Genomic DNA, 14,228 nt, shown 5'->3' on the forward strand with positions numbered 1-14,228 from the left:
TACAAGTTAGAAAGAATGACATTATAGTTTCAGTGAGACCTATCATATTCACTGTAAAACTGAATATACCCTCAAATTAGAGAAATAAATTCAGGCATGTTTTTCTGAATTTATGAATGGTAAAATTATTTTCCTTATCATCTCTTAAACAATTGTTTCCTTTTTGTTTAAAGTATCCTCACGGGACTGGACTTTAGGACAGAACAGTTCCCTTCATGGCTTCTAAAATAACAATGGCTCAGATGGTGTAAACACAGAGATATATCCCTCTCAGTCAACCTCAAACTGCATTAGAGTTAATGTCTTCCATATAACTTTATTTCTTCTGGCATATGTGTGTGTGTTTGTATTTCTTATTAAACTTTAAAGTTTAATAAGCGTGGCAGTGGATATAGCTCAAATGGTTGAGGGCCGATTCCCACGTATGAGGTCCTGGGTTTATTCCCCAGTACCTCCTAAAAAACAAACAAACAAAAACAACTGTCACTGGGGAGTGGATGTAAAAAAAGTTTAATAAGTGACTAGTTTTAGAATCTGAAATTAACACTGCAGTACTGTGGTTTGTTGATATGGAGATTCTTTTTTTTTAATATAATGAGGCCCATTGGTGACCATGAATAAATTATTGTAGAGAAAACTGGAATGTGTCAATGACTTTTTCTTTATCCTTAATATAGTGGCCAGATTTCTTGGTTCATACTTTTAAAGTGCTCAAGATTGAGTTATATTTATAGGATAGACTGTTACCAAAATACTACCATGTACCTAGCATATAGTCCGTTTCTACTTGTCAGATGCTGGCATTTAAGTGATAATGGGATCCTCTTATTGAATCACCAAGGAAATTGGGGACCAGAGATATTAGGTTACTGGCCAATTTAATTAATAGCACAGTTTACACCAGAATCTTAGATCACTGACTCTTAGGTCAATGATCTGTTCATGATGTCATTCTTTTTGATCATTGTTTTAATATATGTGTTGGTTTTAAGAAAATGGAATTTGACATAGGCTAGAATATAGACCTTAATGGAAAGAAAATTATTTTCTGGCTTAAGGAAACAATTATTATATACTATGAGTTATTAATTGGTATATCTTTGAAGCTGTCAGAAAAAGTAAAAAAAAAACCAGATTTTTAAAATCTCATGAATTATTGCTCCTTTAGTTTACTGGCTTCACAGTCTTTCACATTTCCATGTAAATACAATTTTAAACATTTTTTAGTTTCTTCTTTGTCTCTTCACCTCACTTCTAAGTATCTTCTTCAAATTAAATAATTCTTTGCCATCAGCTCATCTGCGTGTCCTCATGTCTAGTATTAGCTGTTGTCAGTGGGTAAAATGTATAATATGCACCTCCCCAACAATGCAAAAAATGCATAGAAATCTGTTTGCAGTGTTTGTAAGGGCTGTGTTGTCCACTGTAGCCTCTAGCTATATATGGTTATTTAAATTTAAGTAAAATTAAGATTTTCAGTGACTTTAGCCACATTTGAAGTACCCAATAGCCAAAGATAGCTAGTGGCTACCATACTGGACAATGCAGATATGGGACATTGCAGGAAGTTCCCTAGGACAGCACCGGTAATGGTGTTGTCTACTCGGGATGTCGTGTATATACAAACACACAGAGGATTGCCTTGCTCTATTGCATCTGTACTTTTATAATCAGCATTTTTTAATCAACGTTATTGATTTTAAACAGTATATACATCTCTTTTAAGTGTAGAGTTCAATGAATTTTGACAAATTTATATAATCTTGTAACCACTTCTATACTCAAGACATTCAGAACATTTCCAACACCTCAAAAAATTCCTTTGTGCTTATTTGTAGTCAGTTCACTCCCACCACCAACTTCCCACAACCACTGGTGTACTTTTTGCCAGTATAGATTAGTTTTGCCTCTTCTGGAATATCATATAAATGAAATCATACATTTGCAATTTTTTGTGTTAGCCTACTTTTGCTTAACACAGTGTTTGAGATTCATTCATATTGTGTATTTCAGTAGTTCCTTCTTCATTAAATTATAGTTCATTGTATGCATGTATGTCAATTTGTTTATTCATTTACTTGATGGATGTTTTAGTTGTTTCTAGTTTGGGGCTAATATAATTAAAGCCCCTATGAGTCTTCATATACAAGTCTTTGTGTAGACATATGTTATGAATTTCTGTTGAGTTACCTACCTTAGAATGGAATTTCTGAATCCTATAGTAGTAAGTATATATTTAACCTTATAAAAGTCTGCAAAACTGATTGCCACTAGCAACATATGAGTGATCCACGTATCCTACATCTTCATTAGCACTTTGTATTGTCATTCTTCTTCATATATTAGCCTTTCTTGTGGCTGTACCATAGTATTTTCTTGTGGTTTTAAATTTGCATTTGCCTAATGACTAAAGGTCAAGGTTCATTTATTATCCATATAATGTACAGTTGTTTCATCACCATTTGTTGAAAAGACTTCCTTTCTTATTAAATTATTTTAGTACCTTTTTGAAAATGAAATGACAGTAGATTATTACATAGATGTTTTTCTTAGCCTCTTCTTTTACTTTACTCTATATGTCTATCCTGATGCTAATATGACACAGTCTTGATGACTAACTTTATGGTAATTATCTTTTTTTTTGAAGATTTATTTAGTTACTTTATTTTTTCAATTTATTCTTCCCTTCCCCAGATTGTTCTCTTGACTGTCTGCTCACTGTTTGGTCACCTTCTCCACGAGGAACCAGGAACCGAACCTGGAACTTCCCACGTGGGAGGCAAGTGCCCAATGACTAAACCACATCCACTCCCTGTGGGCTGTGGTGTTTGCTGGATTGTGGCATCTGCCCATTTAGGTATCTGCTTGTTGTGGTAGGTGCGATGTCTGCTCATCTATTTTTGGAAGCACCAAGACCTGAGCCAGGACCTCCTATATAGTAGGTGGGCACCCAACTTGTTAGCCACATCCACTTCCTATGGTAATTCTTGATAAATTCCCACAACTTTGTTCTATTTCAAAATTGCATGAGGGAGGGAAGCAGTCTTGGCCTAATGGATAGGGTGTCCACCTACCACACGGGAGGTCCACAGTTCAGACTCCGGGCCTCCTTGACCTGTGTGGAGCTGACCCATGCGCAGTACTGATATGCGCAGTACTGATATGCGCAAGGGTGTCCCCCGCGTAGGGAAGCCCCATGCGCAAGGAGTGCGCCCCATAAGAGAGCCGCCCAGCACGAAAGAAAGTGTGGCCTGCCCAAGAATGGCACTGCAACCGTGCTGCTGATAAGGATACAAGTGGTCACAGAAGAACACACAGTGAATGGACACAGAGAGCAGACAATGGGGGAGGAAGGTGGGGAAGATGACAGAAAAATAAAGTAAAAATTTTTTTAAAAATTTGCATGAGGGAGCAGAAGTGGCTCAAGTGATTAGATGCCTCCCTCCCACATGGGAGGTCCCAGGTTTGGTTCCCGGTGCCTCCTAAAAAGAAGACAAGTGCACACAAACAGACACAGAGAGCAGACAGCGAGTACAAACAATGAGGGGGAACAGGGAGAAATTTTTAAAAAATGAGTTATAGGTCACTTATTAAAAAAAATTGCATGATCTACTTTAGTTCTCTTGCATTTCAGTTAAACTTTTAGAATCAGTTTATTCATTTCTACAGAAAAGCCTTATGTGATTTTGATTGGGATTGCACTGAACTATAGGTCACTTTGGGGAGAAGTGATATCTTGGCAATATTGAAACTCTGTGCTGTAACATGGTATATTTCTTGACTTATTTAAATCTTTTGAGTTTTACAGAAATATTTTATATTTTCATATTATAGCTCTTGTACATATTTTGTTAAATTTAACACTATTTCATGTGTTTGAATGTTTTGTATTGTAAATCTTTAAATTTTAATTTAAAGTTTTTCTAAATTCCCAATCGTTTATTACTAATACATAGATACACAAGTGTTTTTTGGATATTGAGTTTGAAACTGTGACCTTTCTAAACTCACTATTTACATATTCTTTCTTTGTAGATTCCTTAGAATTTTCTACATAGGTGATCTTGTTTCCTAATAGAGACAGTTTATCTCTTCCTTTCCAGTCTGAATGCCCTTTCTTTTTCTTCTCTTTTTATCATCCTCCCCCCCTTGCTTCTTCCATTTTCTTCCTTCCTTCTTCGCATTATCAGGACTTACAGACAATAATGAAGTAGTGAGAATGGGCATCCTTGCTTTGTACACATTAAAGTTTGTCATCGTTAAAGATGATATTTGATGTAGGTTTTTCCTTTTTTTTTTTTTTTAGATTTATTTATTTATTTCTCTCCCCTTCCCCCCTGTCCCCGTTGTCTGTTCTCTGTGTCTGTTTTGCTGCTTGTTCTTTATCCACTTCTGTTGTTGTCAGTGGCACGGGAATCTGTGTTTCTTTTTGTTGCATCATCTTATGTCAGCTCTCCATGTGTGTGGCGCCATTCCTGGGCAGGCTGCACTTTTGCGCTGGGCGGCTCTCCTCACGGGGTGCACTCCTTGTGCGTGGGGCTCCTCTATGCGGGGGACTCGCCTGCACGCATCAGCTCTGTGCATGGGCCAGCTCCACACCGGTCAAGGAGGCCTGGGATTTGAACCGAGGACCTCCCGTGTGGTAGACGGACGTCCTAACCACTGGGCCAAGTCCGCTTCCCTGATGTAGGTTTTTCATAGATGCCCTTTAAGAGGTTGAAGGAGTTCCCTTCTATTTCTGGTTTTCTGAGAGTTTTTATCATGAATAAAGAATGGATTTTGTCTGATGCTTTTTTGCATTTCTTAACATAACCACACAATAGTTCTCTTTTTTTTCTGTCAGTGTGATGGATTGCATCGATTGATTTTCAATGTTAAGCCAGACTTGTATTCCTCAAATGACTCCTATTTGGTTATGATGTATTATTATCTTTTTTATATGTAGGTTCTAACATTTCATTAAATAATTTGGCTTCTATAATCATTAGGGTTATTAGCCTTTAGTCCTACCCCTTCCTTCCTCCTTTAATGCTTTTGTATGGTTTTGACATCAAGATAATGCTGACCTTGTAAAATGAATTGGAAATTGCTCTTTCCTCTATTTTCTAAGAGATTACATAGAAATAGTATGATTTTTTTTCTTAAATGTTTGAAGGAATTCACCAATGATGCCATCTGGCCTGGGAGTTTTCTTTGTGGGAAAGTTTGAAGTAGCAAGTTCAGTTTCTTTAATAGATGTAAAGCTTCTCAGGTTTTCTATTACTATAGTGCCTTCTTTATTTCTCTCTTCCTATTTTTTTTTTCTTTTTTTTGCCTTTCAAGGAATCTGGCCCTTTCATGTAAGTTGTTGAATTATGTGCATAAAGTTGTTTATAATAATATTCCCTTGTTCTTTTAACAGCTACAGGATTTGTAGTGATGTTCCCTTTTTTATTTCTGATATATATCATTTATTATTTTTCTTGCTTAACCTGACTGGCTATGTGTTTATCATTTTTACTGAGTTTTAAAAAAAAACTAGATATTAGTTTTATTGCTTCTTGTCTGTTACTTATCTGTTCTCTACTTCACTGATTTCCAGTCTTTATTATTTCCTTGCTACTACCTACTTTGGGTTAATTTGTTCGTGGTTTAGATCATTGTGAAATGGGGTCCCAGATAAAGTAAGACTAGCCATGAGTTGATAATTGTTAAAAGCAGGGTTTAATTTCATTAAGTTATTCTTTTTTTTTTTCAGAATCCTACCACCTAATTTCTAGTCTAGTTTGTCTCCTGAATGATATTTAGAAGGTGGCAGCCATATTAGCCAAGGACTCTTTCCAGAAAAGATTTCACCATAATTTATTTACATTGAAATATTTCTACATTGTTTCTACATTGAAATATTCTAGTTGCTTCCATTTTTGCTCTGATAACTTATTGTATGAAGTATAACACATGCATGCATATGTACAATATAGAAGTATGGCTTTAAGTATAATTATATAAACTTCCGTGTGCACCCAGCTGAATGGCCCTCCCTGACTACTGATCTCATCCTGGTCTCTCATCCAGATATAATCACTATCCTAAATTTGGTGATTAGCATCCCTTTGCTTTTCTATAGTTTAATCACTTATGTTTATACTCCCTAAAAATAGATATATGTATTTTTATTTTTAAATGTTTTTACCTGTACATATTATAAATAGCATTATAATCCATGTATTCTGCTGTTACATGCTATTATGTTTTTTTAGGACTTACATATGCATAGGTTATAACTTTTAATTGCTATATAGTATTCCTTTGAATAACTATAACATAGTTTGTCAGTTATATTAGTGATGGGATTTCACTTGTTCTAATTATTTTTCCCTTGATGTGGGAACTCATTGATTTGAGACCTTTTGTCTTTTCTAATATACTATGTTTAGTGCTATGAATTTCCCCCTAAGTCATGCTTTAGCAGCATCCCACACATTGATATGTTGCATTTTCATTCCATTCAAAATAATTTCTAATTTCACTTTGATTTTTTCATTGACCTGTGGGTTATTTAGATGTGTGTTATTTAATTTCCAAATATTTGGGGAATTTCCAGAGATCCTCCTGGGTTTTGTTTTTTTTTTAATTTTACAAACAACCCCCATAACCTCTAATCTGCTTTCTAGCTCTGTGACTTTTCTATTTGTATTCATCTCTTATAAGTGATATCATATAATTTTTGAATTTATGTGCCTTTCTTATTTCACTGAGCATAAGGTTTTTAAGGTTCTTCTATGTTGCAGCATATCTTAATTCATTCTTTTGATCAAATAGTATTCCATTGTGTGTATGTACCACATTTTGTTTATCCATTCATTTGTTGATGGACACTTGGTTGTTTTCACATTTTGGCTATGTATATATTTGAGATTTTACATAATTTTAAAATTACATAAAGCAAAATAAAAGCCAATTCCATAGTATTTTCACATATATATACATATTGATATTAATTTTAACTATGTAGTTGCTATTTTATACATTGGTAAACTATTTCTAGAATGTATCTAATAAATTCCTCAATAATTAGACTATATTTGTACCTTTTAGTGGTTCTTCACATTTTTATTTGCATAAACATGACACGAATAGTGATGCTCTAAGCTCTGGAAGAAATTGTAAGACCTCACAAACAATTAGCAGGGAAAAGAACAAAGAGTAAGTAATTGGTTATGGAAAAGCATTGATTTGTGTTCAACATTAGTATAATATCAATAATTATCCATTTTCCTGATGGTTCCCAGAAAAGACATATTTTGTTTAAAAATATATTTGAAGTGATATAAGCATTCATTTAGTGTGGTTTTTGGGTATCAGGTATTTGTATTATGTTCTGTTCAAAATTTTGTGATCGCCACCTTCCCATCCTCCAAAAAAGACAAGCTGTTATTTCACTGCTTTTAAAGTATAACACTTAAGTGTACCAAAGTATAGGCATTAGAAGAAAGTCTGTGCATAAATGTTTTACATATCTCCTTTACGAGCAGAATTATGCTTATCAAATAGCTTCTTTCATACTTCTTTTCAGTGTTTGATTTTTTTTTCTTTTTTGTTGTTTTGTTTTGTTCTAAAACATTTTGTTGATGATGACACAAGCCTGTAACAGTATAGCGTACTGGTAGCTTTTTTTTTTAACAGTAAAATTGATTTTTAGTCAAATATATAAGCGTCACCATTTTTTTTTATTCCTTTGATGTGAACACATTCACATGCCAATTGCTGGGCTTATCTGATTTCTCATTCCTGTTCAACAATCCATACCTTTGCACCAAAATAACAACAATAATAGCAATAATAAATTTTATGGCACTTTTGCTCTCGAAAGTGTTAGGAGTAAAAGTTTTTGTTGGACTTTGCGTTAAAAATAAACTTCTGTCTGCAAAGAGAAACACAGGTTAATTTACATTCTGTGCTGACATAATTGCTGAAGATTCAATGGTGGAAAAGTGGAGAAGCAGAGAGTAATTAATCAGAAAAGTGGGAGAGAGATCTTAAAATCTGTTCTAATATGAATATAAGTAGAGTTTTATTTGACTGAGTATAAATCTTATGGATTTCAGGAGCTTTGTTTGGCTTCTGTAAAACATTCTGATCAGATTACTCATCCTGAATTCTGCTTCAGTGTTCTGAACTTGAAACTGTGATCACATGTTTTCATCTCTAATGGTTTTGAAATGATAATGAGTGACAGCAGGGCATAACCAGTGAGTGCCATGGTGAATAGGACCTCCAAGTTCTAAATCATACCCATATGTAATCCTTTTATCAAGGAATGAAGAACTATTTAAAACAGCTGTTACATTACTACAGGACATTAATAACTTTTGTAGCTTTAAGTTTTATAATGACAACGTGAACTGTCCCTGTTCAAATTGCATTTTTACGTGATATCTTACAGGAATTACTGTCATGTACTGTTTAGAATAACATAATGTTGTGTGGAGGGGTAAAATAGAGAATAGTTACCAGCACCAGGTATTCCTCCTAAATGTTATCTTGATAGACAAAACAATATAGTACTGCCAAGGTTTGAATCCCATCTCTGCTATTTACTAGCTATATCATCTTGGGCAATTTTAACATTCTCTTTGCCCCATTTTGCTCATCTATAAAATAGGAATAGTAGTAGTACTTACCCATTAGAGGTGTTATGAGGTTTAAATAGGTTAATATGTTCAAGGATTTCCTGGAATTTACAAGTGTCATCTATTATTATTGGCTTTTTAAAAAATTATTATTACAAGTCTTCTCAAAGCCCTGGTATATACTTCTGTTATAAAAATTATAGTGTTGTATTATACATATTTATTTCCATGCCTTCTCCATTATTCTGTTTTTTTGTCTCATATAACTATTACAATGTGCTGTGCCGAGTATGTGCCTAGTAAATATAATTGAATGAAGTGAAAGTGAGTTGTAAGATGTGAAATGCATATTATATACACTCTGCTTTTGAATAAAACTTCCAGTCTAATCTAGTCCTTAATTTATTGCTGCTTGTTTAATTAAAATTTTAAAAAAATGTTTCAGTAATATGAATATGCATTTATTAGTAGAGAAACAATAATGTTAATAGCTATTATAAAAGTATGTCATTTATTATCTCATTTCTTGTTTTCATCTTTTTTTTTGGTGGTAATGGTGTTGGAAATAGTGCCTCAGTGTGTCTGGAGAATAAATGTGGATATTCCTGAAGAAGCTAATCAGAATCTTACATTTGGTGCTACTGAGCGATGGTGGGAGCAGATTGATTTGACCAAACTAATCATATCAAACAATAAACTTCAGTCACTTACAGATGACCTCAGACTTCTGCCTGCACTGACTATTCTTGATGTAAGTTCACTGATAGTAAATATGGGTCATTAGTTGAAGAACCTCCAGAGCTAAATTTAGTCTTTGATAAGCAGAAAACCTTCCATGTTCAATGAAAACTAATATTAATAAATTATGTTTGGCATGGCATAATTGTTAAGAGTACAGTAATTGAGAACACCAGGTTCATATTCTGATTCTACCACTTAACAGCTGTGTGGCCTTGGAGATGTTCCTCTCAGTATCTCAGTCTACACATCTGTAAATAGGAGCTGATTATCATTATTATAAAAAATTTAAGCAAGTACTTAAGATTGGTTGTTTTTTTTTACTTGCCTCCACCTTATTATCTCCAATTATTGAACTTCAAAATTTATATGTATTATTTTCAGTGTCTGGTTTGTGCCATGTCATGTGGCAAAATGGAGCATAAGTAGTTTACTTTAGAATGTACAGAATTCTGGTGTGCTTTACTTTGCAACATCAAAAATATTCCAATGTAGGTATGAAAAAGATGAATCTAAATGAATTGCTAAAGAGGTTTTTGTTTTCTTCATTTGTAGAACGAATGATTAACTTAGGTGTTCTCTAAGCAATACGATTCTTTGAGAATATGAGGGAAGTCCCACACTCTTGTGTTGTCATAAAGCATACCATGAGAGGGCCTTTGTTAGTTCTTAACCCCTTCTCATTGGAAACTAAAATCCCACTCAATAAGGTAAAATATTTTTATTGCAATTGTTAAAATTGATGACTTAACCCTTCATGTTTCCTGAACAAGAATTTGTTCAGTTTCAATCTTTTTTCTCTTCTACACACAGAATAAACTGCCAATAGCCCATTTTGTCGCCAGTGAATGAAAATAACAAGGAATTATTGTTGAGGAATTGAGTTTAATGGCAAAGACTATATATTGTTAATTATAAGACTAAGACTATTGACTTTGTTTTTTAATACCTTTTAGATACATGATAATCAGCTGACAGCCCTTCCACCTGCTATAAGAGAGCTAGAAAATCTTCAGAAACTTAATGTCAGGTAAATTGTAAGTTTATTTATTTCCAAGATTACAATTTTAAGACTAAGTGTAATATTCTTTTATGAATTTTCTAAGACTAGAAACTATCTTTTTTTTTTTGAAAGTGTCTTAATATTAGCTCAAAGTGACTATAAAAGAATAAGAATTTTAGATTTTAAATAACAGATTCTTCATGTTTGTTTATTTTTGGTTTTAGAATTGCCTGCAAGCTTTCTGGTCTTATGAATTAAGGCTGTTGGTTTTTTTTTCTTAAAAAAAAAACTTTGTTTCATTTTATGAAACAATTTTTTAGTGATGGTATTTTAGAAAACCTCTTTCTTGACATCTAAAGTTTTAAGTTACGTTGGTATCCTAAAATCATCTAGGTGTGTTAAGCTATAAGGAAGATTGCAATTCTTTCATTAATGATGAAAAGCTCCACTCTATGGTTTGTATATTAGTAGTTTTAAAAATTCTTTAACATTTTAAACTTGTGAAACTTTTCTGAGGACTAGGGCTTCCATAAGTGTGCTTATGGTACTCAGATAGTTCCATGGGAATCCAGGTGGCTAAGACTAGCGAACTCTCTGTTTGCCCCCCAATGCACACCCAGACTTTCAAGAAAGAGTAATTTTGCCTTTTCTGTTAACTATTCAGGAAGTGGGTAAGAGTTAATTTAGGAGAAAAAAAAGTTATTTAAGTTCTTAAAACATTTTGAAAATCTTGGCTTATAAAATAGATATGGTTACTGATCTATGCAGCACAATATTGTGAAGTCTCAGTTTTCTGGATGTCAGTTGACTGGTTTGAGAGAATAACAGTCCTCATTGGTGGAAAGCATAAAATTATCATAAGTCCTCATAAGAAGGTGCTAGTTATTTAGAACCATCAGAACCTCTTACTTTTAAAAGTCAGAGGCAAAAAGAAAAAACAAAGCAAAAAGTCAGAAGCATATATTTGGCCTACAGAGGAAGCATAGGGAGGGTTGAGAGAAAGAAGAGAGGGAATGTGAGTGGATGTGGCTTTAGCTTTAGATTTCGTCATTTAAGACTGTGCTTGTTAGTGTGGAGTAAATACCTGAGATTGATTGATTGATTGATTGATTGATTTGGAGGTACCGGGGATATGAACCCAGGACCTCTTTCTAGGAAGCAGGCATTCAACCATTGAGTTACAACCACTCCCTGGTGAGAGTTGGTTTTTTATTTGTTTTTAGGAGGTACTGAGGATTGAACCCAGGACCTCGTACATGGGAAGCAGGCACTCAACCAGTTGAGCTAATCTGCTTCCCAGTAGTAATCTAACTATAAAAACTTATTTGTGGTTCTTACTTTAGAAGACATCCTTAGGAATTTTCCCTAATTAGTTTTATTTTAATGTAATTTAGAGTTATTTTAACACTCTGTTCCATTATGGGGTTTTGTTTTTGTTTTTGTTTTTTTTTTGTGTGTGTGTGAATTAGCTATATGAGGCATGAAAACAGAGGTTAATTCAAAGGTGAATAGTTGGGGTAAACTTGGGAAGAAGTTGAGTTTATTTTGATTTCAGTGAGAGTATCATCACCGGAACTAAGGGCTTCTCCTGAACCAATATGTTGAATACCTCCTCAGGAGGGTTGAACTGAAAAATTAAGGCCAAGTACAAAGAATAGTGGAGTTGCATACTATATTCAACTTGATATGACTGGCCCTCAAACAGAAATAGCTATTTTTGCCCTGAGTAAAATGTGATCCCCATATAAAATGCAACTCCAATGTAGTGTGTATGTATGGAAATATATATGGGGGGTGTAAAAAATTAAGAGTTTAGCTTGTCCTTTCACATTTTATGTAACATTGAGTTGATTATGAGCAAACAGTCAAAACTTCACAAATTATTTCTTTTTGGTTTAAATCATTTATTTATTTTTCCTTTGAAAACCCATTTGGTTACCCTAAATTACTATCATTTTAATGAGATCTACTTTTGGGATATGATGTTTGACAAGTACTTAAATATTAGTAACCATATTTCATTTTTTTAATGCACTCATATAGTCTGCAAAAATGGCTGTATAACTTTGATAAATAATTATTGTTTTATGACCAAATAACTTGGCATTTATTTTATCAATCAATAGCCATAACAAATTGGAAATACTCCCTAAAGAAATTACAAACCTAAGAAACCTGAAGGGCCTGTATCTCCAGCATAACGAACTAATTTGCATACCAGAAGGATTTGAACAACTCTTCAATTTAGAAGATTTAGTAAGTTATTTTTCCAGTTTTCATAAAATTTGGGGACGGTCAGATTTTTCATCAGGCTGAGGAGGTGGATGTGTGATTCAAATCATGGGAACTTGGACAGCTGATTTTCTTGATTAGAGTATCAGAAACTGTGTGCTTGGATTTGATTTTTAAATTAGTAATTTTTAGTTTTTTCTTACGAAATTGATTTAAGTTTTAATCAGAAATAGAGTTTGAAAAAGGAGCAATGAGATGACTTTGTTATTCAGAGTTTTTTACAGCGTAGAATAAAGAGTCTTTAGCATATACTAATTCCCTTTTCTGTATCCATTCTTATTTCCTTCCTATAGCACCTGTTGCCCTCCAGTCTTTTAAGTGTCCAGATAATCCCTCCAAGGCCTGGCTTTTCTTCCCCATTTTTCAAAATGGTCATGTTTTCTGGCAAAATTTTCATTCTGTTTCATTAATCTCAAATACAGATAACCATAAAGCAATAAAAATGTTATTTTAGTCATTATTAAGAAAAATAAAATAGGCACTTTGCTTTATGCTTTATATATGGCAAGGTAAGTAGTTTTATTCCCTAATAAAAATAAAGTGTTAAAGTGTGTAAAAGCAAACCTATCCAAAGTCATGCAACTAATAAATAATAAAATCGGGATATTAAAATAAGTCATTTTGACTCCATAGAGTATCCTTTTTTATTTCTTACTTTGCCACCAAGAGTAAGTTACACTATAAGGTATCCCACTTGAAAACCTTCAGCTATATTAAATCAGAGATTCTAATATATAGTCTCCACTCTACATATTATATTATTCTTTTCCATGTTAAATGTTTTGGAAAACTCATCTATGTCATGTTAGCCTTAAATTTTATTTTTAATTAAAAGGAAAATTGCTCTACTTCTCTTTTTTTCATTAAATACCTCTTCCTTGATATTTCCCTCATCTGCTCTAGTGTTTTAAATCAAAATATATACTCTTCTCTACTACTCGTGATCAAATTGGAAATAAAAGACAAGAGATAGCAGTTGATTGAAAAGAGTCCATTTAAAGGTAAAGCTAAAAGGAAACCTTGTAATAAACTACAATACCTAGTTTCTCCTTTATGGGTTTCCAAGTAGTCATTTGCATAAGGAAGGCTATTTTAGTTGAAATTGTGTTCTTTAGGACTCAGTATCAAAAAAGTTATAAATGTAGGGGAGTGGATGTGACTGAAGCCATTGAGTGCTTGCTTCCCACATGGCAAAGACCTGGTTTGGTTCCCAGTGCCTCCTAAAAATAAAAGAACAAACAAGCAAAACAAATGAAAAAAAAACCAAGTCAGGAAGCCCATGTGGCTCAGTGGTTGAGTGTGGGTTTCCCACATACAAGGTTCTTGGTTCAATCCTTGGCCCTGGTACCTCAAAAAATATACATATATAAAAATGCAAACAGCACTATATTAAAACAGATTAAAAGTAAACACATCTGTAATCATTTAAACTAGTAATATATTTATTAAAGTTATATAAAAACTGCTTAGCACAATAGTACTAAATAATTGTTGAAGGAATGACTTGGCATTACTTATTAATTTATATAGAGCATACTTAATGCTTTACATCTAAATCATTAACTGTGATAATTAGATATTTA

At 33.4% G+C, this 14,228-nt stretch overlaps 1 protein-coding gene across 2 annotated transcripts in view; it reads left to right on the plus strand.

The window, feature by feature from the left end:
* LRRC40 (leucine rich repeat containing 40) overlaps window positions 1-14,228 on the plus strand; it is a 53,296-nt gene that overhangs the window by 6,140 nt on the left and 32,928 nt on the right. The window contains exons 2-6 of one of the 2 annotated variants that reach the window (XM_071217385.1): window positions 2,695-2,873; window positions 7,078-7,185; window positions 9,182-9,363; window positions 10,307-10,380; window positions 12,480-12,609. In XM_071217385.1, the coding sequence (XP_071073486.1) occupies window position 7,185; window positions 9,182-9,363; window positions 10,307-10,380; window positions 12,480-12,609 (387 nt within the window). In that variant the 5' untranslated portion in view covers window positions 2,695-2,873; window positions 7,078-7,184. The remainder of the gene's footprint in view (window positions 1-2,694; window positions 2,874-7,077; window positions 7,186-9,181; window positions 9,364-10,306; window positions 10,381-12,479; window positions 12,610-14,228) is intronic. The other variant, XM_058303365.1, reaches the window with a different exon arrangement.

This window comes from Dasypus novemcinctus, chromosome 9 (genome assembly GCF_030445035.2).
Source record: "Dasypus novemcinctus isolate mDasNov1 chromosome 9, mDasNov1.1.hap2, whole genome shotgun sequence".
In the NCBI taxonomy this organism is placed as follows: Eukaryota; Metazoa; Chordata; class Mammalia; order Cingulata; family Dasypodidae; genus Dasypus; species Dasypus novemcinctus.